Source organism: Cydia fagiglandana, chromosome 26 (genome assembly GCF_963556715.1).
Source record: "Cydia fagiglandana chromosome 26, ilCydFagi1.1, whole genome shotgun sequence".
Classification (NCBI taxonomy): Eukaryota; Metazoa; Arthropoda; class Insecta; order Lepidoptera; family Tortricidae; genus Cydia; species Cydia fagiglandana.
In genome coordinates this window covers 2,846,619-2,870,772 of record NC_085957.1, presented here as the reverse complement: position 1 = coordinate 2,870,772, position 24,154 = coordinate 2,846,619, and the positions used below count along the sequence as shown (strand labels likewise).

At 39.2% G+C, this 24,154-nt stretch overlaps 1 protein-coding gene across 1 annotated transcript; it reads right to left on the bottom strand.

Annotated features, from left to right (window-relative positions):
* Positions 1 to 808: 808 nt before the first annotated feature.
* LOC134677534 (zinc finger protein ZFP2-like) lies at positions 809 to 23,953 on the bottom strand. The gene is made up of 15 exons (XM_063536000.1): positions 23,718 to 23,953; positions 22,565 to 22,699; positions 22,172 to 22,332; positions 21,543 to 21,767; positions 20,542 to 20,710; positions 18,774 to 18,926; positions 18,011 to 18,115; positions 15,437 to 15,537; positions 14,143 to 14,281; positions 11,867 to 11,973; positions 8,712 to 8,808; positions 7,813 to 7,971; positions 3,419 to 3,520; positions 2,082 to 2,180; positions 809 to 983 (listed from the first exon to the last, which is right to left on the bottom strand). Exons 1-15 carry the CDS (start codon positions 23,850 to 23,852, stop codon positions 834 to 836), a joined length of 2,037 nt encoding a protein of 678 aa, XP_063392070.1. The 5' UTR covers positions 23,853 to 23,953; the 3' UTR covers positions 809 to 833.
* Between the last annotated feature and the right edge of the window lie 201 nt (positions 23,954 to 24,154).

Here is a 24,154-nt window from a genome sequence, read left to right as displayed (position 1 = left end):
GTCTAACTTCGGTTTTGTAGGAAGTTTCCTTTCTGTACTATTATTTATTCTATGGCAGAGGCTATAGTTCGTTTTTTTAGCAGTAGAAAGAGGATAAGCGATCTGCCGCCGTATTATGGATAGTTTTATCCATCTTTATCCACGTAATAAAATAACTGTCACTTTTTAACACCGTGGAATAGAAAGTGACGGAGACCGTTTTATCACGCTGTCACGTAGACAAGAATGACCATCATATCCGTACTGGACATGCCTTTCAATTGAAAAACGCTTTTTAAAAATCAGTAACTATTACTTATGAAAGCAGAACATAAATGATCGTACTAGATTCATAATTGTTACATATTTGCCGTGACTTAATTTTAAAATGTGTTTTTCAATTAAAATACACATTAAGATTGTTTACCTTATTTCTAATGCTAAAAAAACCGGGCAAGTGCGAGTCGGACTCGCGCACGAAGGGTTCCGTACCATAAAGCAAAAAAAAAACGGAAAAAAATGCAAAAAGAAAACGGTCACCCATCCAAGTACTGACCACGCCCGACGTTGCTTAACTTTGGTCAAAAATCACGTTTGCTGTATGAGAACCCCATCTTTATTTTATTCTGTTTTTAGTATTTGTTAGCGGCAACAAAAATACATCATCTGTGAAAATTTCAACTGTCTAGCTATCACGGTTCGTGAGATACAGCCTGGTGACAGACAGACGGATGGACGGACAGCGAAGTCTTAGTAATAGGGTCCCGTTTTACCCTTTGGGTACGGAACACTAAAAAACGAACTATAATAAATGAAATAAAACCAATGCTGCTAATAAATAATATATTATACATCTAATAAGCCTTGTCGATGGTCTTGTTCCGCTTCCGGGGCGGCGGCTTGAGTTTCATATGCACGTATTTGACGTGGGTGGTGAGCGAGCCGGACTGCGTGAACGCCTTGCTGCATATGCTGCACTCGTATGGTTTCTCACCCGTGTGGATCTGAGGACAGATTGTATTTAACCTTTTAGCCGCCACGTCAATGTAGTAATAAAGTGTCCTCAGCGCCATGTCAAAAATTGCTCGTATACAAACCTGACCAAAACTACGACTTGATATCAAGTCGTGGCGTGTGGGGCACGAAATGTTCGGACTTCATATCAAGTCAATGGCGGCGAAAGGCTTGAATCGGCGTAATAAATAACTTATCTGCCAAAGATTCATTGATTGTACTAGATGTATAAAAGTGAAACTGAAAATCGTAATTCAAGACCAAAATAACTATTAAGACAATGTTGCCACTTTTTACTAGCGCGTCTTGTATTTATGTAAAAATAAGTAAATAAAAGTACTTTTTTAAATCGTAGGAGTAAAATTACCAATAAATAAATTATCTTGGAGTGTTTATTTATAAAAAGGAATTTACTATTTTACAAACAAATTATTGCAGTGGCAACATTGTCTTACTTTTTTTGGTCTTGAATTACGATTTTAAGTATACCATATATTTGACTGTATTAAAAATATATTATGTCACACCATGCATGAAATAAAACAACAGATAGTTATTAGAAAAATGTAGATAGCAGTTATTTTTATACACAAGTTCTATTTAATATATCGGATAGAAATATAAAAAATAAAGTGGTGCTTCAAATATTAATCATAATCATAATCATTTATTCGATGCAATCTATGGTGTTTATACAGGTGGTTAATCCATGGTTTTATTAACTTAAAAACTCATGCTTCAAATTGGAACTAAAAACGTATAGTCTGTATCTTTAGATATTTTATAAAGAGTGAACAAAATCTACTCTCAAATGGCTTCTTAAGCTAGTTGAGGGTAGATGAAAACATTACATGATCAAATAATGTAGGTTAAAGTCAGGTCGTTCAGTGACAGATCCAGGCGCTTTTGTATTTGGTTGGTTAATCAATAAATGTTCAACTTTTTTCAACTTCCCGAAAATATACAGATTATTTTGTTTACTTTTATTTAAATACCTAAAGATACAGAGTATAGTTCTGAAACATTAAGGGTATTTTGTTGAAATCCGTTTTTATTAGAAATCGCCCGTATGGTATGGCAACACTTACCAGGCGGTGTTTGTAGATGGAGGACTGTCGGAGGAATGTTTTGGGGCACTGCGGGCAGCGGTACTTGCGGATCCGCGCGTGGAAGCTGTCACGGTGGCCCTGCACACAAATACGACACAGGTATAGTCATACAGTATGTATCATAACGAAAGGCAAAGAGACCCATTATAATCCTTTAAATAGCTCGGGTTCTGTGACAGCTGTCATCTCAATACAATTTTTCGTTTTAAGGTTATAAAATGTATGGAGACGACAGCTATCACAGAACTCAAGGTATTTGAAATGTTTGAAAGGTATTTGAAAAGGATTATAATGTTTAGGTCATACTGAGCAATTTTTACTATGGGACCAACCCCGAAATCGCGAAAAAAAATTGACACTCCCACAGGAAACTTCAACATCAGACCAGCAAAATGTATGAAACATCCAATTTTTTTTTCCGCGTTTTCGGGGTTGGTCCCATAGTAAAAGTTGCTCAGTATGACCTAAACATTAATGGGTCTCTTCTTTGCCTTTCGTTCTGATACATACTGTATAACATAATAATAATTCAGCCTATACGTCCCACTGCTGGGCACAAGCCTCCTCTCATGCGCGAGAGGGCTTGGGATAGTCCCCACGCTAGACCAATGCGGATGGGGGACTTCACATACACCTATAAATTTCTTCGCAGATGTATGCAAGTTTCCTCAAGATGTTTTCCTTCACCGAAAAGCTAGTGGTAAATATCAAATGATATTTCGTACATAAGTTCCGAAAAACTCATTGGTACGAGCCAGGATTTGAACCCGCGACCTCCGAATTGAAACTCGGACGTCATATGCACTTCCACCACCGCTTCTGTGTGACGAAAAAGAGTAGAAATTCAAAAGTAGTAATACTGTAGTATCGTCCCGTTTTCTTAGATTAATTTGAAAGGGACGACACTACATTATCGCCACTCTTTAATTTCTATTCTTTTTTGTCAGACTGTACAAGAAATTGTAGAAAATTATCGAGGGCGCCACTTCCTACGTATCTGTCACATTTTTGACGTAAAATGCTTAAACATGGCAACATTTTAGTATGGAATTTTCGCGCACGAAGGGTACCGTACCAATACGCAAAAAAAAATCACGTTTGTTGTATGAAGCCCCACTATATTATACTATTTTTAGTATTTGTTGTTATAGCGGCAACAGATATACATCATCTGTGAAAATTTCAACTGCCTAGCTATAACGGTTCATGAGATACAGCCTGGTGACAGACAGACGGACAGCGGAGTCTTAGTAATAGGGTCCCGTTTTTACCCTTTGGGTACGGAACCCTAAAAAGGATGCTAAAGAAACAAATACCTTCAGCTGTGAGGCGGTGATGAAACTCTTCGGGCAGAGCGAGCATTTGAACGGCCGCTCCCCGGTGTGGGTCATCTGATGCGTCTTCAGGAGAGCGAAGCACTGTCGAATAACATGAAATATGGCGTTATCTAGTAAAAGGCGTCTTATCACAACATCACAACACAACACAATATAACACCACACATCACGATCACAATATAGATTCTTATAAATTGACATTAATGTAATTTGTACTGTAATCATATATTGTGAAATAAATAAATCTAATCTAATCTATGGTCGATGGCGCTTACGCCATTATCAACGTACTCCCATATAAATACAACGACGCGCTACGCAAAGCGCCATCGACAATGAGGTATTTTTTCATGGATAACGCCACAAATAGTATTTATTTTTAACAGATTTTAATAACAAAACTTCCGTGAGACACAGACATATTAAATATATTAAAAACGGGTCACTCACGTCACGTCACGGGTCGTTGTTCAACTTAAAATACGTGAGTGACCCGTTTTTAATATATTTTTAACCGACTTCGAAAACAGGACGAGGTTCATTTCGTTGGCTAATGCTGCAGTATTCGCAGGTGTATGTGTTAGTACCATATTCCTGCGAGACATGCAGAATTCTTAAGAGCGCTCTTACAAGAAAAGTCGAAATAATGCAAAATTGATGATACTAGTCGACGAAATTCAGGACTTTGTGCTCATTATTAGAAACAATGAGTACTTGTTCCAGTAAAAGCGTCTTCTTATCTTTTTAAATATCGTTGTAAATATTAGAAAAAGGACTTATTAAATTAGTAATGAATTTTTTTCTGATGGTCGTTTCCGAAAAACCGCGTGAAGCACTGAACGGCAAGCTCTTATTTGGAAATGTTGAGAAGTTTACTCTGCTAAACCTGGCTATTTTGTATTACTAATACCCTGTACTTTAGGCATATCAAACGATATTTTTCCTACATACCTTTGAGAAAGAGAAAATCAAAGTAAAACGAACTCAATTTTCTCTCCGAAACAAGTGTCAATTTCTACGAAAATCTACTTAATATCGAAGTCATTGTAAACCGCAACGAGAGACTTTGATCCTAGCACTGTTTTTATAGTATTATAATTTATAATGGTACAGTTTAATAAACTACCGGACAGGATTAAAAATATTTGAAACGACCTGACATTTTATATGTATTTATTTGACTCAAGATAGTACTCAGGGTCTGATGATGGAGCCGGAAGGTGGTCACCGGTACCAATCAACCATGCAACTAAACCACTTTGTGTTTAGGCTCGTTTTATTCATCTCAACAAGATCTTTGACACAAGATAGTACTCAGGGTCTGATGATGGAGCCGGAAGGTGGTCACCGGTACCAATCAACCATGCAACTAAACCACTTCGTGTTTGGGCACGTTTGATTCGGCTCAACAAGATCTTTGACTTAAGATAGTACTCAGGGTCTGATGATGGAGCCGGAAGGTGGTCACCAGTACCAGTCAACCATGCAACTAAACCACTTCGTGTTTGGGCTCGTTTGATTCGTCTCAACAAGATCTTTGACACAAGATAGTACTCAGGGTCTGATGATGGAGCCGGAAGGTGGGCACCGGTACCAATCAACCATGCAACTAAACCACTTCGTGTTTAGGCTCGTTTTATTCATCTTAACAAGATCTTTGACACAAAATAGTACTCAGGGTCTGATGATGGAGCCGGAAGGTGGTCACTGGTACTAATCAATTCCGACGGCAATACAGACGGAGTTTCCTTTTTTTCTGGACATTTATGGGACATTTCTTCCAATTAACCGATTGCGTTCCAAATCGATATCTGAGGTGCCCAAAGGTTCCGACATATGTTTCTGACGGCAATACCGAAAAATGACCTTTTTTCAGCAGGATGGCGTAATGCAGGTAGTAAAGTAAGTACGCGGCTAAAGTGTAGAATCTAAATATTGCCGTTGAAACCATATTTTGCACCTCAGATATCGATTTTGAATGCAATCAGTCACTTTCAAAGAATGTCACTAAAATGTCCCAAAACAGGACACCTTTCAATATTGCAGTTGAAAAAATGTTTAGAAACCTCTGTTTACCTCAGATATCGATTTTAAACGCAATCGGGTAATTTCTAGAAATGTCCCAAAATAGGACATCTCTCAATATTTCCCTCGGAAACAAGTTTCGAAACCTTTGGGCACCTCAGATATCGATTTTGAACGCTATCGGTTAATTTCAAGGAAAGTCCCGAAAATGTTCCAAAAAGGACATCCTTCATATAGCCGTCGGAAACATGTTTCGGAACCTTTGGTAAACTCAGACACCGCTTTTGAACGCATTTGGTCAGTTTCACAAAAATGGCCTAAATAAAAAGGACATTAGGTAGGTACCTACATACAAAGTAATCGTCAATCCGAATTGACGATTGAGGATTGACCGATCAATTCGAATTAACGATTAGTAATCGTCAATCTTCAATCAGTAGATTTAGAATTAGTTTCGTCAATCGTCAATTCGAATTGATCGGTCAATTCTCAATCGTCAATCGTCAATTCGAATTGATTTTTTGCCAACACTGCTATCATGTAACTGAACCACTTCATGTTTGGGCTCGTTTGATTCGTCTCAACAAGACCTTGGACACAAGTTAGTACTCAGGGTCTGATGATGGAGCTGGACTGTGGCCACGGGTACCAGTCTACCATGTAACTGAACCACTTCGTGTTAGGGCTCGTTTGATTCGTCGCAACAAGATCTTTGACACAAGATACTACTCAGGGTCTGATGATGGAGCTCGAAGGTGGCGACGGGTACCAGTCTATCACATAACTGAACCACTTCGTGTTTGGGCTTCGTGTTTGGTTTATCACCTAGTGTCAAAGATCTTGTTAAGACGAATCAAACGAGCCTAAACACGAAGTGGTTTATTTGCATGGTTGATTGGTACCGGTGACCACCTTCCAGCTCCATCATCAGACTCTGAGTATCACCTAGTGTCAAAGATCTTGTTGAGACTAATCAAACGAGCCTAAACATGAAGTGGTTTAGTTGCATGGTTGATTGGTACCGGTGACCACCTTCCGGCTCCATCATCAGACTCTAAGTATCGCCTAGTGTCAAAGATCTTGTTGAGACTAGTCAAACGAGCCTAAACATGAAGTGGTTTAGTTGCATGGTTGATTGGTACCGGTAACCAACTTCCAGCTCCATCATCAGACTCTGAGTACTGTCTTGTGTCAAAGATCTTGTTGAGACGAATCAAACGAGCCCAAACACGAAATTGTTTAGTTACATGAGAGACTGGTACCCGTGGCCACCTTCCAGCTCCATCATCAGACCCTGTGTATCTTCAGTGTCAAAGATCTTGTTGAGACGAATTAAACGAGCCCAAACACGAAGTGGTTTAGTTACATGATAGACACCAGTCTATCATGTAACTAAACCACTTCGATGGAGCTGGAAGGTGGCCACGGGTACCAACCCGTGGCCACCTTCCAGCTCCATCATCAGACCCTGTGTATCTTCAGTTTCTTGTAACTTGTTTCTTGTAAATAAGCGAGTACCTATAATTTCTTTCGAGTAATATACGTTCATAAGTACGAGTATGGGGCTATTCATAAATTACGTCGTTTCAAATGGGAGGAGGGGGGGAGGGGATCTGGACATCGGATGATGGTAGCATGATGTAGGAGGAAACAGAGTCATCCGAAGCATGATTTTTGGATGATTTGAGGGATGGGGGGTCAAAAATAGATGACGTAATTTATGAACAGCCCCTATGTACATTTGCACTGCATTTAGTATTTTCGTACTTACCAAATAACAGTTTTAGGATTTTATAAGTTAAGTACAGTTAGTGTTGTTATGGTTGATTTCAATATGCTTCGCGAAGGATCAAGAATGTTTAATCCATCATTGTAGTGCGAGTGTGGTAGAAGGGATCGGAATACTGAGCTCGCACGGCCTGCCGCAGCGCGTAAAATACCTAAACTCGCTCAACCCCGAAATGTAATAGCACTCTTAACTATTACCGTGTAAGCCTTCCCGCAAGTCTCGCACATGTACTCGAGCTTGGCGCCGGGCCGGGCGCTCTTCTTGTAGTTCTACACACGGATGTATAGTAATATTGCAGCGATATATTTGCTGCAGTATTCGCAGGTGTATGTGTTAGAACCATACTCCTGCGATACATGCAGAATTCTTGACTATTACCGTGTAAGCCTTCCCGCAAGTCTCGCACATGTACTCGAGCTTGGCGCCGGGCCGGGCGCTCTTCTTGTAGTTCTACACACGGATGTATAGTAATATTGCAGCGATATATTTGCTGCAGTATTCGCAGGTGTATGTGTTACTACCATACTCCTGCGATACATGCAGAATTCTTGACTATTACCGTGTAAGCCTTCCCGCATGTCTCGCACATGTAGTCTAGCTTGACGCCGGGCCGGGCGCTCTTCTTGTAGTTGTAGAACCGGAAACGGGGCTTTATGTTCAGATGCACGCGGTCGATGTGAGTGGACAGGGAGGATTTTGACAAGAATGATTTGTTGCACTAGAACAGAAAAGAAAGCACTTATTAGATATTAGCACATTTCCTGTTAAGTATAAACAATTATTTGGTTGACGTCTTTGGTGGTTAGCACAGAATAAATAATAGTACTATGTAGGTACAGAAGGTTCACTCTCTAAGAAAACGAATCTATTACGACAGATTTGACCGCAAGATGGCGCAAGCGCGAGCAGGCGTCCGTTCGGTAGCGGTGTGCGGCAACTACTACTGCTAAACACCAAAATTGGTGTGGGCCGCATATATATGTATACCTGTCGGGAATTGTGGGCGTATCATACTATCGGCAGCACATCAAAACCTTCAATCATGGATGACGAAGGCCTTCAATGAAATACGATATTCAACTCAGTCTTTACAGCACAAATCACAACACACGTTACATTTCTTATCTTAAGCAAACCAGTGGATTAGATCCAGGAACCGCCACAGACGTCATCTTCTCCCATTCGTTCTCATCTGAAGATTGACAGCATAACTTCAATTGTTCTGACAGCGCACTCTATGACGCCTTGGCGGAACTGCGTCGAACGCCACTCAGGTGTACGTAACACCCTAGTATGCTCTATTTGTCATATAAATGTTGCGTGATAAAACGCCTCTTGAAGACGATAGATGGCACAATTTGCACAATTTGTTTATATACTTGTAGCGACGCGACGAAATCGAGGAGTGAGCCACGCTTGGTTGAAGGGTAAAGAACAAACCAAGAGGAATGTACTCACGTCGTCACACTTGTAAATCTCGACGCCGTGCACGTGCTGCCGATGGAGACTCAGCTGGTCTTCGTCAGCGAAAGAACAGCCGCAGGTCTCGCAGAACCTGACAGCAATAAGCTTAGAATAAATTTAAAAGTGGAAAAATTACTGTCTTGAGTGAGACTTGAACTCACGGCATCTGGATCGATACTCCAGCGCTCTGCCATCTGAGCGACCAAGACCTCATCCATGGCCAGCGAATCTTTCCACCATATTACGGTTCGGGGGGACCCTAGTGACATCTACCTTAAGAGTGTTACACTTCTTAAACGGCTACCGGAGTTCCAAGTTACATTGGAAATTCACCAGTAACAACTGACAGCAATAATTATATGTTTATCTTCATTTTATAAAACCAACAAAAATACAAAACTACAGAGTATAAAAATCGGACAAGTGCGAGTCGGACTCTCCCACCGAGGGTTCCGTACTTTTTAGTATTTGTTGCTATAGCAGCAACAGAAATACATCATCTGTGGAAATTTCAACTGTCTACCTCACACTTCATGAGATACAGTCTGGTGACAGACACACAGACAGTGGGGTAATAGGGTCCCGTTTTTACCCTTTGGGTACGGAACCCTAAAACAGGGGTGATATTATCAAAATAAGTCTTAAGCATCTCTTTACTTTAAATTAACCTTTTTTTTTGTTAAATTTTTATTACAACACAACTTAATTTCTAAGTGTTAATTGTCTTTTCTGAGCAACTGAATTGTTATTATCTATAAGTGGAAACTGTTTTGGCCAATGTAATATCTTAACTGATTTGTTAATATGTGTAATATTCGCTGTTTGTTTCCCTTTAATAAATAAAATAAAAAAAATAAAAATAAAATAAAAATAAAAATAGCAATTACTTGTAAAAAAAATGCTACCATGTTAACACATTCAATACCACTAAGTGCTACGGGTTACACTCGTAGCGAGTAGCCACGGTTTCGTCGTATGTAGCGCGTAGTCGCTACGAACAGTGTACCCGACAGTCGGGTTCTTGGTGTTGAATGTGTTAAATTGTAGAAGAGCCGAAACATTATTCATTACGAGTAATTGTAATTATAAGTATTTGTTTGATTATTCTACAATTATAGCGGAAGCAGTTATAAAGTTGACCCAAAAATTTTTTATTAAGCTATGAGCTTCATCACATATGTTCCTTGAGTAATTCTAAGCATTTCAAGCCTGGGAGGCGATAAGAAATGTGCGTCTACTCGGATTTGTAATGGATTCAAACTTTCAACCCCTTTTTAACCCTGTTAGGGGATGAATTTTACAAAACGCTGAAATTACTTTTCCTGTCTTTTAATAATATCCCCAAAAACAAAGATTCAAGTCCCGCGTTCGAAATTTTTTTTGATATCCATACAAACTTTCAACCCCTTTTTCACCACCTTAGGGGATGAATTTTCAAAAACGCTGATTTTAGTTTTCTTGGATTTTAATAATATATCGTTTTACGAAGTTTCAAATTCCTAGCTTAAAATAAAACTTGAACCCCATACAAACTTTCATCTCCTTTTTAACCCCCTTAGGGGTTGAATTTCTCAAAATCGCTTCTTATATCTTGTACACTTTATAAATGTAATCTAGTGTGCAAATTTCAACTTTCTATCTTTTGTAGTTTCGGCTCCGCGTAGCAAAAATCTCCAACCAAAATTTTCACCTTTTTACGTTTTTCTTGTAAAATTACTATGAAACTGAAAAAACAAATATCAGCAATGAATTCTACGTCTTTGGTTTATACGAAAATGATACCAAACTTGCCCTAGTAGCCACCAGAATCAGAATAGATTTTTTTTTAAAGATGACGGGTGGCGGCCGTCTTTGTACCCCACCCTCCCCGCCTCCCAGGCTAGAAATGCTTAGAATTACTCTAATATCAGATGTGATGAAGCTCATAGCTTAATAAAAAATTTTTGGGTCATGTATGGCAGCGTTACATAACTGATTCCAGTATTAGCACTAACAACTTGACAAGCAAGCTTTTCTTGGCAGTAACTGACCACCCTATAGTAAAAATGAATTCTATTCACCTATAAACAGAAGTCATTTTAGTATAAGGTGGCTAGTTCAGTAGTACAGGCTGGCCAATTATTGAACCCTAAAAATAAAATGAATTCTGTTTATAGGTGAATAGAATTCATTTTTAGTTTAGGGTGGCCAGTTATTGGCCGGTGGCCAGTTACTGGCGAATTACCCTACTTGCTTCTTTGTTTTGCTCAACTTGGCGGGAGACTACAGTGCCCCCCCCCCCCCCCCCCCCGATTTTATAGTCCTTCTTCCTGGCGTTCCCGGCATTTTGCCACGGCTCATGGAAGCCTGGGGTCCGCTTGACAACTAATCCCATGATTTGACGTAGGCACTAGTTTTTACGAAAGCGACTGCCATCTGACATTCCAAACCAGAGGGTAAACTAGGCTTTATGGGATTAGTCCGGTTTCCTCACGATGTTTCCCTTCACCGAAAAGCGACTGGTAAATATCAAATGATATTTCGTACATAAGATCCGAAAAACTCATTGGTACGAGCCGGGGTTTGAACCCGCAACCTCCAGATTCCAAGTCGCACGCTCTCATCGCTAGGCCACCAGCGCTTCTGGGATTAGATTACAATAAATTACATAATTGCAATAAAAAATAAATTGAAAATGTTTAAGCAGCAGAAGTTGCTAAGCGGGCGAGGTGTTCAAAATAATCTTGACGCGACTTTATTGTTAAGGGTATAAGACCGTGTCAATGTAATTGTGAACACCTCGTCCGCTTAGCAACTTCTGCTGCTCACTTTACAAGAGGAAAATGTCAGAAAAATTATAATACAATGTTCATCAACAGTTTAAATGGAGCTTTTGGCCACTATTAATTCAAGGCACAGACAAGACATCCTCCAGACTGAGCATAGTAGCTCTACCCCCTCTGCCACGCATACGGTAGTTTTACTCCATGTCCGAGTCGAAAGTGTCTTTGTGTGACGCCCGTGTCTTTGAACGGACCAATCACGGCACGGGACTCGCCTCGTCCCCCGCACCCCCGTATTTTTGGCAACATCGGTTTCATGAAATTTAGATTATAATTTCAGAAATTTAGTTTAGTATGTGTGATTTGACAGATTTACAATATATTTACCGCAACTTGGGATCGCAGTCGTTGTGAGGCTGGAAGTGTCGGTCTAGCGCCTCCTTGTTCTCGAACTGTATCTTGCATATTGTACATTTCAGCGCCTTAACTTCTTTCTGGAAGTCAATAAAAACAGTAAATATTAATGATAAGTCTATTTTTAGGGTTCCGTACCCAAAGGGGAAAACGGGACCCTATTACTAAGACTTCACTGTCCGTCCGTCTTTCACCAGGCTGTATCTCACGAACCGTGATAGCTAGACAGTTGAAATTTTCACAGATGATGTATTTCTGTTGCCGCTATAACAACAAATACTAAAAACAGAATAAAATAAAGATTTAAATGGGGCTCCCATACAACAAACGTGATTTTTGACCAAAGTTAAGCAACGTCGGGAGTGGTCAGTACTTGGATGGGTGACCGTTTTTTATTTTGCTTTTTTTGTTTTTTTTTTGCATTATGGTACGGAACCCTACGTGCGCGAGTCCGACTCGCACTTGCCCGGTTTTATTTTATTAGGTAGACTAAAATGACATTTCATAATAGGAACATAAAATGTCATTTCATACTATGAAATGTCATTTTAGTCTACCGAATAAAAAAAATTACTTTATATAGTGTCGACCGACACTTTTTTTGCCGAAACCGAAGCTTCGGCTTTGCCTCTAGTTTCGGCCGAAACCAAAACTGAAACGTTTGTAGACTTGTTAAAATCGTAGAAAAATGTCAAAAACCGCGTTTATACACATATTATTAATGCGTCCGTCCAGTGACGCCCTCATTAGGGGAATTGTGTTTTCTTATAAACCAATTTATTTCATCATCATCATCATCATCATCTCAGCCTATATACGTCCCACTGCTGGGCACAGGCCTCCTCTCGAGCGCGAAAGGGTTTGGGCTATAGTCCCCACGCTAGCCCAATGCGGATTGGGGACTTCACATACACCTTTGAATTTCTTCGCAGATGTATGCAGGTTTCCTCACGATGTTTTCCTTCACCGAAAAGCGACTGGTAAATATCAAATGATATTTCGTACATAAGTTCCGAAAAACTTATTGGTACGAGCCGGGGTTTGAACCCGCGACCTCCGGATTGCAAGTCGCACGCTCTTACCGCTAGGCCACCAGCGCTCAATTACCAATTTATTTATGTGTACATAAATCAGCCATAATACATATAGTCACTATATTTATATTGTTGTAGTACAGTCATCAGCAATAGTATCTTACACAACTAGGGCCGCAAAAATATATGACGCGCTCTTATTGCGCTCCAAATAAGAACGTGTCACATATTTTTGCGGCCCTAGTTGTGTAAGATACTATTGCTGATGACTGTACTTGTTCCCCAACTTTAGATTTTTGTCGCATAGTTTAGTTTCATTGTACGAAGTAACATTTCGTAAGTTTCGGCCTGGCCGAACGGTTCAGCCGGTCGTAAGGGGCTGTCCATAAATTACGTCATCCATTTTTAACGATTTTTGACCCCCCCCCCCCCATAATCATCCAAAAATCATGCTTCAAATGACAACATTTCCTCCTACTTCATGCTACCGTCATCCGATGTCCAGACCCCCCCCCCCTAATTTGAAATGACGTAATTTATGAATAGCCCCCCTAACATGATTTATTGGCCTCGACTGGCTGAAACCGAATCTTTGGTCGGACACTATAGTTCGTTTTTTTTTAGCATTAGAAAGAACTTGAAAGAAGGTAAGCGATCTTGACATGTCTTTTAATTGAAAAACGGTTTTTAAAAATCAGTAACTATTACTTCTGAAAGCATCAGAAGAATATAAATGATCTTATTATATTCATAATTATTACATATTTGCCGTAACTTATTTTTAAAATGTGTTTTTCAATTAAAAGACACATCAAGATTGTTTACCTTATTTCTAATGCTAAAAAAACGAACTATTGCCGCGCGAGTTTTTCGAACTACTCGCAGTTGGTCTTGTTCCAAAAATCGTGAAAGTAACTAAGTAAGTGTAAATCCACAGAATAATTAATAGTCCTACCGTACAGAAAGGAAACTTCATACAAAAACGAAGTTTGACAGCGGTTCAGGGTCGAATCATGCTGTCCCTTTCTAATATATGGCACTATCCATTTCGTCTATTTAGGGTTGTCAAAAATCAAGTGATTATCTTATCTGTGGTCGTGCAAGCAAAAGGAAGTCAAGTGGTGCCAACCCTAATAATTGCTCGGAGCAATGCTGAGCCGAGCGGAGCCGAGTTTGACCGAAGTCAGGAGTTTCGCACCCCTTCTAAATCTGTACCTTATTGTGTGTCTGAGTCTTGTGCATACGCAAGCCCATCGCGCCCGTGAACGTCTCTCCGCAGATATCGCAGGTGCCGCCTAACGCGTTCTGTGTCGAGTGGTTTATTCGCAGGTGAGTGTAGAATGTTGACTGTTTTCTGAAATATACAATTTGTACTTTATTTCGATAATAACTAACGCCCATAGACCTAGTATTACATAGATGAGCTATACGCGTGCCTCCGTGAGGGACCAAACATACGCAAAGCGACCATATTAAAAACACGTTTTATAACATTCCTGACAAAATATCAAAAACAATCTACGTAATTCGGTCGGGTTAATTGTTGCCCACCATAAACCATACTAAATTTTTGGTGGAGAACAAACAAAAAGTGAGACTGTGACAAGGGCAAGCAATAATACCGCTTTCTCTGCTACTCCTACTGAAATTTCCATAAGTGCATCTCGTTCGGTTGTTTGACCCCTCCCCCGTGTCATCTCTATGTTATTGTACCTCTATGCTAATGCCATATAACACTTTAAACTCTCGCGTTTTGCACGCATATTTAATTACACAAACGGGCCTACCGCGATATACTTAAACCAAAATCTACCCTCAAATAGTTCCTTAAGCCCATTGGGGGTAGATGAAAACATTACATGGTCAAATAACGTAGGTTAAAGTCAGGTCGTTCAGTGACAGATCCAGGCGGTTTGTATTTGGTTGGTTAACCAATAAATGTTATAACTACCCGAAAATGTACAAATACTTTTATTTATATACCTAAAGATAGAGACTATAGATCTGGAATGGCATGCGCTGTGCTGTGCCCTACCTCACAAAGCGAGATGAGATTTCGTGTTCATACCTCTACCTTCTGAACGCCAAACGGCGCATCCATTTGCCGTGCCACTGACGCCAAAGGGGTAAAATTTAATTTTGTGAATAAATAATGCCAACCTAAAAGTGGGGTGATTTTCAGTAGATTTTCATCATAAAACGATTGACGTCAAATGCCGTCTTTGGCGTCGATGTCACAATTTTGCGTTACCGTCAATTGCCGTCTGTGGCGTTCAAAAGGTTAAGAGCCCGTCAACGTGCACACTAGCGCCACTGCTAAATAATCGTGATTATTTAATTTTGACGAAAGATATTTTGAAAAAGGGGGCCGCTACGTACTGTATTTTTTATTTAAGTATCTTTTGAATACATCAAACTAGTTTTTATGTTGCTGGATTCGTCAATCTATGCGTCTTAAGTTAAAACGGCCGTTTTTGTTTTGAGTTCATATATTTTTCAATAAACTTACTTGAAGGTGAGCGGGCAGTGCTTGCACTCCCAGGTTTTCCCGGCGTGGAACTGGGCGTGCATCACCGCCATGTAGCGCCCCCGAATCACCAGCTTACACTCCTGACAAAATAAAATGCAAAACGATGTCACTTTGTGAAAACTGCCTACGTGAAATGGGCAAGCAATTAGGATTGTTCATTTTTTTTAGACCCCCATTTTTATTTTATTTTCTGAAAATATAGGTTAATTTAAGATACCAATTTGAATGATTTAGTAATTCGTGGCTCGGTTGAATATTTATAATTTATTGAAAATATGAGATACGACTTCTCGTAAATTACATGTCGTCGGCTGATTAGGATAATGCACAAGCAACAACAAGCATTAAAAAAATAGTTGTCATTGTCAATTGATTGTAATGTCACCTGTCGACAATGTCAGTGTCACGTGTTTCTATAAATAACAATCGTCTGGAATGGAAAACTCGTTTATTTTGAATCATTAATTTCAAAATACCTACGCTATAAATTTGAGAAAGCTGATTCCAGAAATCTGCCTAAGTTATATAATATAACTTAGTTTTATTGGAGTATGTATCCATATAGCATCCAACTCCAACCATAACTTGGCTGAAATCAAGGGAGCAAAAATACAAATGTAAGTTACCTACATCATATATATTTTAACTGATTCGATTTGTAAGAAGATTGGATTCATAAAATCGTTACAAGCGTCCATTGCTAAAGGTAGCTTAGCACCCAGTGGGTGCTTTCTACCGGCTTGTCACCATTGTTTGGATATTGTACTACATACTTATACTACTATATTAGGAACATGCCAATTTTGCTAATTATATCCTATTATTTCAGGTCATCGTGATTCCTATTTAGATACAGCTGTGAGATATGTAACTGCACTTGGGCCCAGAACAAAGTTGAGCATTTTGTATTGAAACGAACGTCATATTAATTATTAATCGTCGTAATACTTTACGACCGTTAAATAATGCCTGGGAACAGAGTAAATAACAAACCATACACTTCTCTTCTGGATGGTCAACAAGAAGCCATCATTGTCAGATGCTCGTGCAGAACATGATAAACATACATTTAATGTAAAGTTACTATTTTTTTTGGAAACATATATAACATATTTCCCAAATTAATAAAAAAGTAGGTAAACAAAAACATGTTTTATTATTCACAACTCTTTATTAAGTCTTGTCCACCATGATATCAGCAGCTTGAACTGCAACATGTACATGGAAATTAGAAATTATATCTTTTTTAAGCAGTTTCAGGCTGAATTTTGAGTATGGCTATGTATTCTTGTATATTCCTTCTTTCTAGTAGGCACCATCTCTGTTTAACGGTTTGCCTTTAGATACTCTGGCTACATTACCACAGAAAATAAATAGATACCACGACCCTACCAATAAAGTGAGCTTTTAAATACTTAATTGTAGTAAATTAATATTAATTTTATACTTACATCGACGTGATTCTCACAGCAATACTGTGTGTAACACGTGAAGTAGGTAGGTATTCCAAGTTTAATTCACGGCACCATCTTTCACGTCGTAGGTCTTCGTGGATTCGAACTATTATTTTTGTGAATCATTCCCACACATAGGAACAAGGTTTTTAATATATTATTAAGCAATGAAATCTACTGTTTAGGTATTAATTATAAATCAAATTGTAACAAACAAGCGCAGCGGTTTAACTGAAAAATTTTGTTATGACAATCGATGACAATGATAACTTTGACAATACGTGAGTGACAGATTTATTTACTATGGTTCGATAACTTTTATTATGCAATGACTTTACATTCAGCCCAGGAGAAGGTCAAACTAAGGTCATAAGGATATTTGTTGAAATATCTTCAATCCTCAATTATTATATCGCAGCAAATGTCGGAAACTGTTTAAAAACCTTATATCTCGAAATGGTTTTCGAAATAGAACATTTGAAAAAAAATGAACAATCCTAATTGGGTAACTGACTGTCATCATCATATCAGCCAGAGGACGTCCAATGCTGGACATAGGCCTCCCCCAAAGAGTGCTACAATGACCGGTCTTGCTCCAGCGGACTCCCGCGACCTTTACCAGGTCGTCAGTCCACCTTGTGGGGTTCTACCCACGCTGCGCCTTCCGGTACGAGGTCGCCACTCGAGAACCTTTCCTTTTTGACTGTATTTCAAATAAATTATTTCACACCATGCATGGAATAAAGCACCGGATAATTATTACAAAAAACATACAATAGCAGTTATTTTTAAACACAAGTTCTATTTAATAAATCGGATAGAAATATAAAAATAGGTGAGTTGACCGTGACGTCATTGTGTACTGTTTCATATAAATTCCTTATTAGCAAATCGTTTTGACAGTTCTAAAAAAACTGATATAACTAGTAGGAGAATATCCTATTTGGCCTGGTGTCGCATCTTAACGAGCAAGTAACGTATATATTTGACTGCTCATATAGCAGTATTCGCAGGGGTATGTGACAACACATACACCTGCGAATCCTGCAGCAGATGTTGCCGATGTGTGCATCAGTGTGAAGATGATTTAGCATGATACCTTGCAAATGTACTTGAGCTGGTGGCACTCGATGAGGTGCGTGCGCAGTTTGTTCGGCCACTTGAAGCGGCAGAAGCAGAAGTGGCACTCGTTGGGACCCAGCGCCTTAACAAACAACCATTAATAATTAACGCATGACATAAATATCAATAAACAAGCCTTACATTTGGCAAAATGGTGGACATTTCTAAATCAAATAATAATTTTTCAAACTGCTGTCAGTTTTCTACTACGTTAAAATACGAGTGTGAAATTATGAAATGAGCTAAGCGAGTTTCATAAAACATTGTGATGTTTGTTTTAAAGGTTTGAGAGTGCTTTAATGCCTAATTATGAACGGTTACTTACACTTCTTTATGTAAACACATATTATAAGTTCTCTATGATGACTGTGTTCAGGAACGGGATGTTACAATCGTCATTCTGTTTGCAATTAACATTTAATTTCTAATAAAATGTCATTTTGATACCAACAGGGTCGTGTACTTTGATGTGGTTTTCACAAGTGAACACGAACAGGAAGCCTTTGAATTAAAACACTTGTGTTGTGAATTAAAACACAGTTGACTATTCGTAGTTTATGTTACTGTTACATAATGAAAGGCATTAAAATACGAGCGTGAATTTATGAAACGAGCTGAAAGCGAGTTTCATGAAAACATTTCACAAGCGTTTTAATGCTTAATAAACAGTCATCGTAGCCTATGGACACCTAGAAGTCCAGAGATGTGACGGGAAGGTTTTTTATACAAATGATACATACCGGGTCGTGAACTTTGATGTGGTTTTCATAGGTGAACATGGACAGAAAGCCTTTAAAACACTTGTCGCAGCGCACGAGAGCGTGCTGGTAGTTCTCAGACTCCTTGCGTGCCGCCATCTCCCGGAGCTGCTCCTCTTCTGATAGGCGGACCACCTGGACGTATAGAAAAAAAAAATGAATAAATACAGCTTAAGCTGACCACTGACTAACAGTCCGCCGGACGATATCGGCCGGTCAGTTGTTCGGAACTGTAAAATTTTTGTTCTAACTGACCGGCCGATATCGTCCGGCGGCCTGTTAGTCAGTGGTCGGCTTTAGCAAAAAAAAGTAGAAATTAAAAAGTGGCAACACTGTAGTGTCGTCCAGTTTTCTTATATACATTGGTTTGAAAGGGACGACACTACAGTGTTGCCACTTTTTAATTTCTACTTTTTTTTGCCAAGCTGTAAAGCCGTAAGTCGATCAACTGTTTCTTGTTGTTATTCTGTCCCATCAGCCAGGAGACAATAGTAGCATAGTTAGAAGAACTGCTGTACCATGTTCTACAAACGTGCTTAGTAAATGTCCCTTTATGGAAAGGCCACTTTAAGTAACTGGTCACCCCAAACCAAAAATGAATTCTATTCACCTATAAATATAATCCATTTTAGTATAAGGTGGCCAGTTATTGAAACCGTATACTAAAATAACTTCTGTTTATAGGTGAATAGAATTCATTTTAAGTTTAGGATAGCCAGTATTCGCTGGTGACCAGTTACTGGCGAATTACCCTACTATAAATTCAGCCTACTTTTGTACTAATAAGGTCATTTCAGAATCAGGGGGCCGATTTTTGAATTTCGACCACTCGATTTCGTGTATTTCGTTAAATAATATCTCCACTACTAGGCATTTAAATTCTACTAATAGAATTGAAATCGAGTGGTCAATACCAATAGATTCTAAATTTCGATCGTAGTATGAAGTGTGACAAAATCGAGCGATCAAAATTCAAAAATCGGCACCCTGGGATATAAATTACTACATTACGATATTTACGATACAAATGCGAAAAGTAGGAAATTCGAAACGATTGGCGATAAATTAAAACACGACCGAAGGGAGTGTTTTAAATCGACACGAGTTACGAATTACCTATTCGCACGTGTATCGTACAACGTATTACAGTACGTATGGCCCTTTAAATTTTCGACATACGCACGTACAGTACTATACAGTACTATAATAGACGCCAAACGATCGTTCCGATAGGGTAATAAACCGAGCTGTCAACAAGGATGCGGCTAAAGTCGATATTGCTTATCGATGAATTACGCTTGCTCGATGAAACAGTATTATACATCTGCATTCATTATACATATCGATGGCTTAATGAATATAGGTAATAACCGTGTCGTAATAAATTTACAAGATGACAGTGATACCGACAGTTCCGACGACGAAACCTATGTAAATTAAGTTTATGTTTTAGTTTTTATTCATTGATATTTATTATGTTATTACTTTTTATGGTATTTATTACAAAATTATAAATTATTAGCATATTTTTTTAATACAATGAGTTCAAAACTAACATAACCAATTATTATTATAAATACCACCTTCGATTATCTGCGAAGGTTGCGACACGCATCCCTACAAGCAGGTAGTAAAAGGGGCGGGGCCGGACTAAAGATTTATGGCCTCATCGGAACGATCCTTTGGCGTCTACAATAGTTACCGCACGGGGGCAAAGTAGCACCATACGCACTGTAAAAAAATTACATACCTGTATGTTGTACCGCTCCTCGAACTTGGCGTAGTCCTCCTCACACATGAAGTACCTCTTGAACCCCTTCTTTTTCCGCTTGTAGGGGGCCTTCTTCTTGGCCACCCACTCGACCCCCGGCTTCTCCTCTTTCACTTCCGGATCCTCTTCTATTGACTTCCGTTTCTTTCTGCCGGAAGTAAATAATAATTTAGCCTATATATGTCCCACTGCTGGGCACAGGCTTCCTCTCATGCGCGTGATAGCTATTAGTCACGGTTCATAAGATACAGCCTGGTGACAGACAAACGGACAGTGGAGTCTTAGTAATAGGGTCCCGTTTTTACCCTTTGGGTACGGAACCCTAAAAACAAAGTAAAATTAATATTTAAGTGGGGCCCATACAACAAAAGTGATTTTTTGCCTTGTGTAATGGTACGGAACCCTTTGTGCGCGACTCCTGTATCACTCGCAGATGTATCTGCTTGATAAAAACAATAGTCTACTCCCCGCTTCTATGTACAGTATGCTGTAGAGATAACTAACCCCCTTCATAGGAATTTGTTCGCTGTGGAAGGGGGGGTCAGTTATCTCCCGATTACTGTTAATTAGATTATTTTAAATGTAATTTTTGACGATCATGATGAGAAGATAAACATAATTTTGACGAATGTAGCAAATTTATAGTGTAATTTTCATCATGAAATAAAGAAATCTAAATCTGTACCACATAATAAATAATAGGACTAGGTACCAGTGGCGGCGCGTCCATAAAAGCCGATTCCCACCGGATTGCCTGTTTTTGGACGTTTGAGCAGCGTTGTAAAGGAAATATGTAAGCCAAATAAGCCCCGGCTTGCCTATGGATATGTTTGACGCGACGCCACTGCTAGGTACAGAAGACTCACTCTCTAACAAAACGCGTCTGTTACGTTCAGGACAGATATGGCCGCTAGGTAGTACACCTGTAGTAAAGCGACGAAATCACGGAGAGAGCCACGCCTGTGCATCAATGCACTTACCTCGTTTTCCCTTTCTTCTCCTTCTTAACCGATTTTCCCTTTCTTTTCCTCTTAACGCCGCGCTCCTTCTTAATCCTAGTCCCCACCGGTTTCATCTCTCCCAGCTTTTCGTCCAATTCTACCATTTCTCCGACTACTGGCAACTCTATGTAGCTGTCATCTTTGACGTCTGTCAGATCGTCTTGACGTAGGCCGCGAGTGCAGAATGTTGACAGCAGTTGTGAGCTGGCAAAAAAAATGTGGTTGGTTGGTTGAAGTATTTTACAGATGGCGTAGGCGTGGCATAGCTTGACCTGTCAATCCCTAAAATTGCGTCATTTTTTTGGTACTGTTAAGCCCTTGAAGTCAAATCTCATAGAATAAAACTAGAAACAGGGAAAACCTATGCTGGCGCCATCTATGCAAACCTTTGACAGTTGCCAGTCCCATTGTGTGAAATGCGTTGACAGATCGGTTACTTTTGGACTAAGAGTACCATACTACCATACCTAAAAAGGGAAAAACGGAACACTTAGGTCTTTTACATATTTATTAACCTTTATCTTTTGCTACCATTTAAAAAGTATAACTTTAGGCCCCCGGCTTTAATGTGATAAGGTTGTTTTTTGCAATAAAGATTAAATAAATACCTGTCATTAGAAATGTCATCATCGAGGTAGTCCTGCAGGCTGGGCTGCGGATAGGGCTCCTCGAGCGGCGCGTAGGGCTCCCTGGTTTCGAGGTCCTTGTCCTCTGCGGGTAGCAAGCAGAGAGACACCCGGTCCAGCCCCCGGATGTAGTCTGTTGAGATCTGCGAAGGAATTAGAATAATTTGAATCATTTCATTTTGTGTAATAGGAATGTTGACACACATCTCAAATTTGAAACGAAAAATAACCTCTCATGACTCATGAAAGTATATGTATGAGTTAAATTGATTGTACACTTTCATAAGTCATGACTTCATGAGAGTTTATTTTTCGTTGATTCAGGTCAGTAAAATTCAAAGTATTTCAAAGTGGCGGTCCTTATGTGAAACTCACGTAATGCTGTTCCGCGAGGCACTGTGTGAGGACGTCGTGCGCGCGGCGGCTGCGCTGGCGCAGGTCGAGGCTCAGGCACAGCCGCAACGCACACTCAGCGCACAGCTGCCGCGGCAGCCCGTCGCCTGCCGAGAGCTGCAACACATTTACTTACATGAGGAAAGTGGGCAACCATGCGCGACATACTTTATACTTCAATATCTGGGTGTCACTGCCTCTCCACAGAGGCAGACAGTTCAAAAGATGGTCTGATGAAATCCAAGACATGGCTGGAAGGACAGAAACAAAAATATGGACCAGATTAGCTCATAATAGGGAAGAGTGAATAAGATTGGGGGAGGCCTTTGCCCAAAGGCACACAGAAGCGGTTACCGTAGAATGTAGAATAAGGAAAACTGTAGATATTATTATTATTATTCAGAGCCCACTGTGTCCCACTGCTGGGCAAAGGCCTCCCCCCTCTCTCCTATATGGTATTTTAAAAAAAGTACCCTTTCTGAAATAAGGCTATAAATAAAAAAATCTGGGTGTCACTATCAAATGTGTACTGCTATAAAGTAGTTGAATAAGAAATAAAACTTGGTCACTCAAGTTCTTACCAAACTGTTGTTTGGACCTACCATTATTGAGGTATGTATAGTTTGAAGAAATGTACTGATAATTAAGTTAATCATATAATCTAGAACCATTGAATTCTCCTTATAAGACTAGTATATTTTTTGGGGCTATGTACTTAGAGCTTACTGAAAATTCCTGGACTGGCCACTTAGAAAAAATAAGTCATCTCATATATCAGAATCCGGAAACTTTCAGTCTGGCCCACGTATTTGTACACCACATGGAATGATAATAGTGATGTTTTCAAAAATTAATTCAGGCTCAAAACCACTTCACTTCAAAGCTACAATAGAAAAAAAATTGTATTTAGTTTAATGAAATACATTAGAATTAAAAAGTGCTCTCTTAAACCTTAAGAAAAGAAGGGTAAACTACAATTTTTTGTCGCAAATGAAATGTTTTAGGCCTAGCACCCAATAAAATCAATAACAACGAACTATTACCCAAAATCTACTTAAAATGACTTAGTTATGTCGAAGTGTAATACAAGAATATCAGACGTTAAATTCTTTCAAATTAGAGCAAAATCATTTACCGTTGTTCCCGTAATGTCCAGAAAAGCTGCGTCCAAACGTTGTTCATAGATCCCATACAACTTTACATCAGTTACTAGGCAAATACGGCACGCCAGCGGTTCCTCTGCGTCTAATTCCAACTTAATTGTAGTCATTTTGATCTAATAAATACGTTTATTTACTAATAATTCTGTCTAATACGCTCTAATCATAATAAATAGATAACAATCATATTGGATTATCTTGGAGTACGCTAGCATTTTGACAACTAAGTTCATGTAGACGCTAATAAACTTATTGCAAATCAATAATAATGATGACAATTTATTATGGACCTTATTACAATGTGTTATGGCATAAATTTAAAACTATTTACTTCGAAATAAAGTGATTTAAGCGTTATTTGCATCAGTAGATGATCAGTAGTTTAAAAATGTTGCCATTACGTAAAAACTAC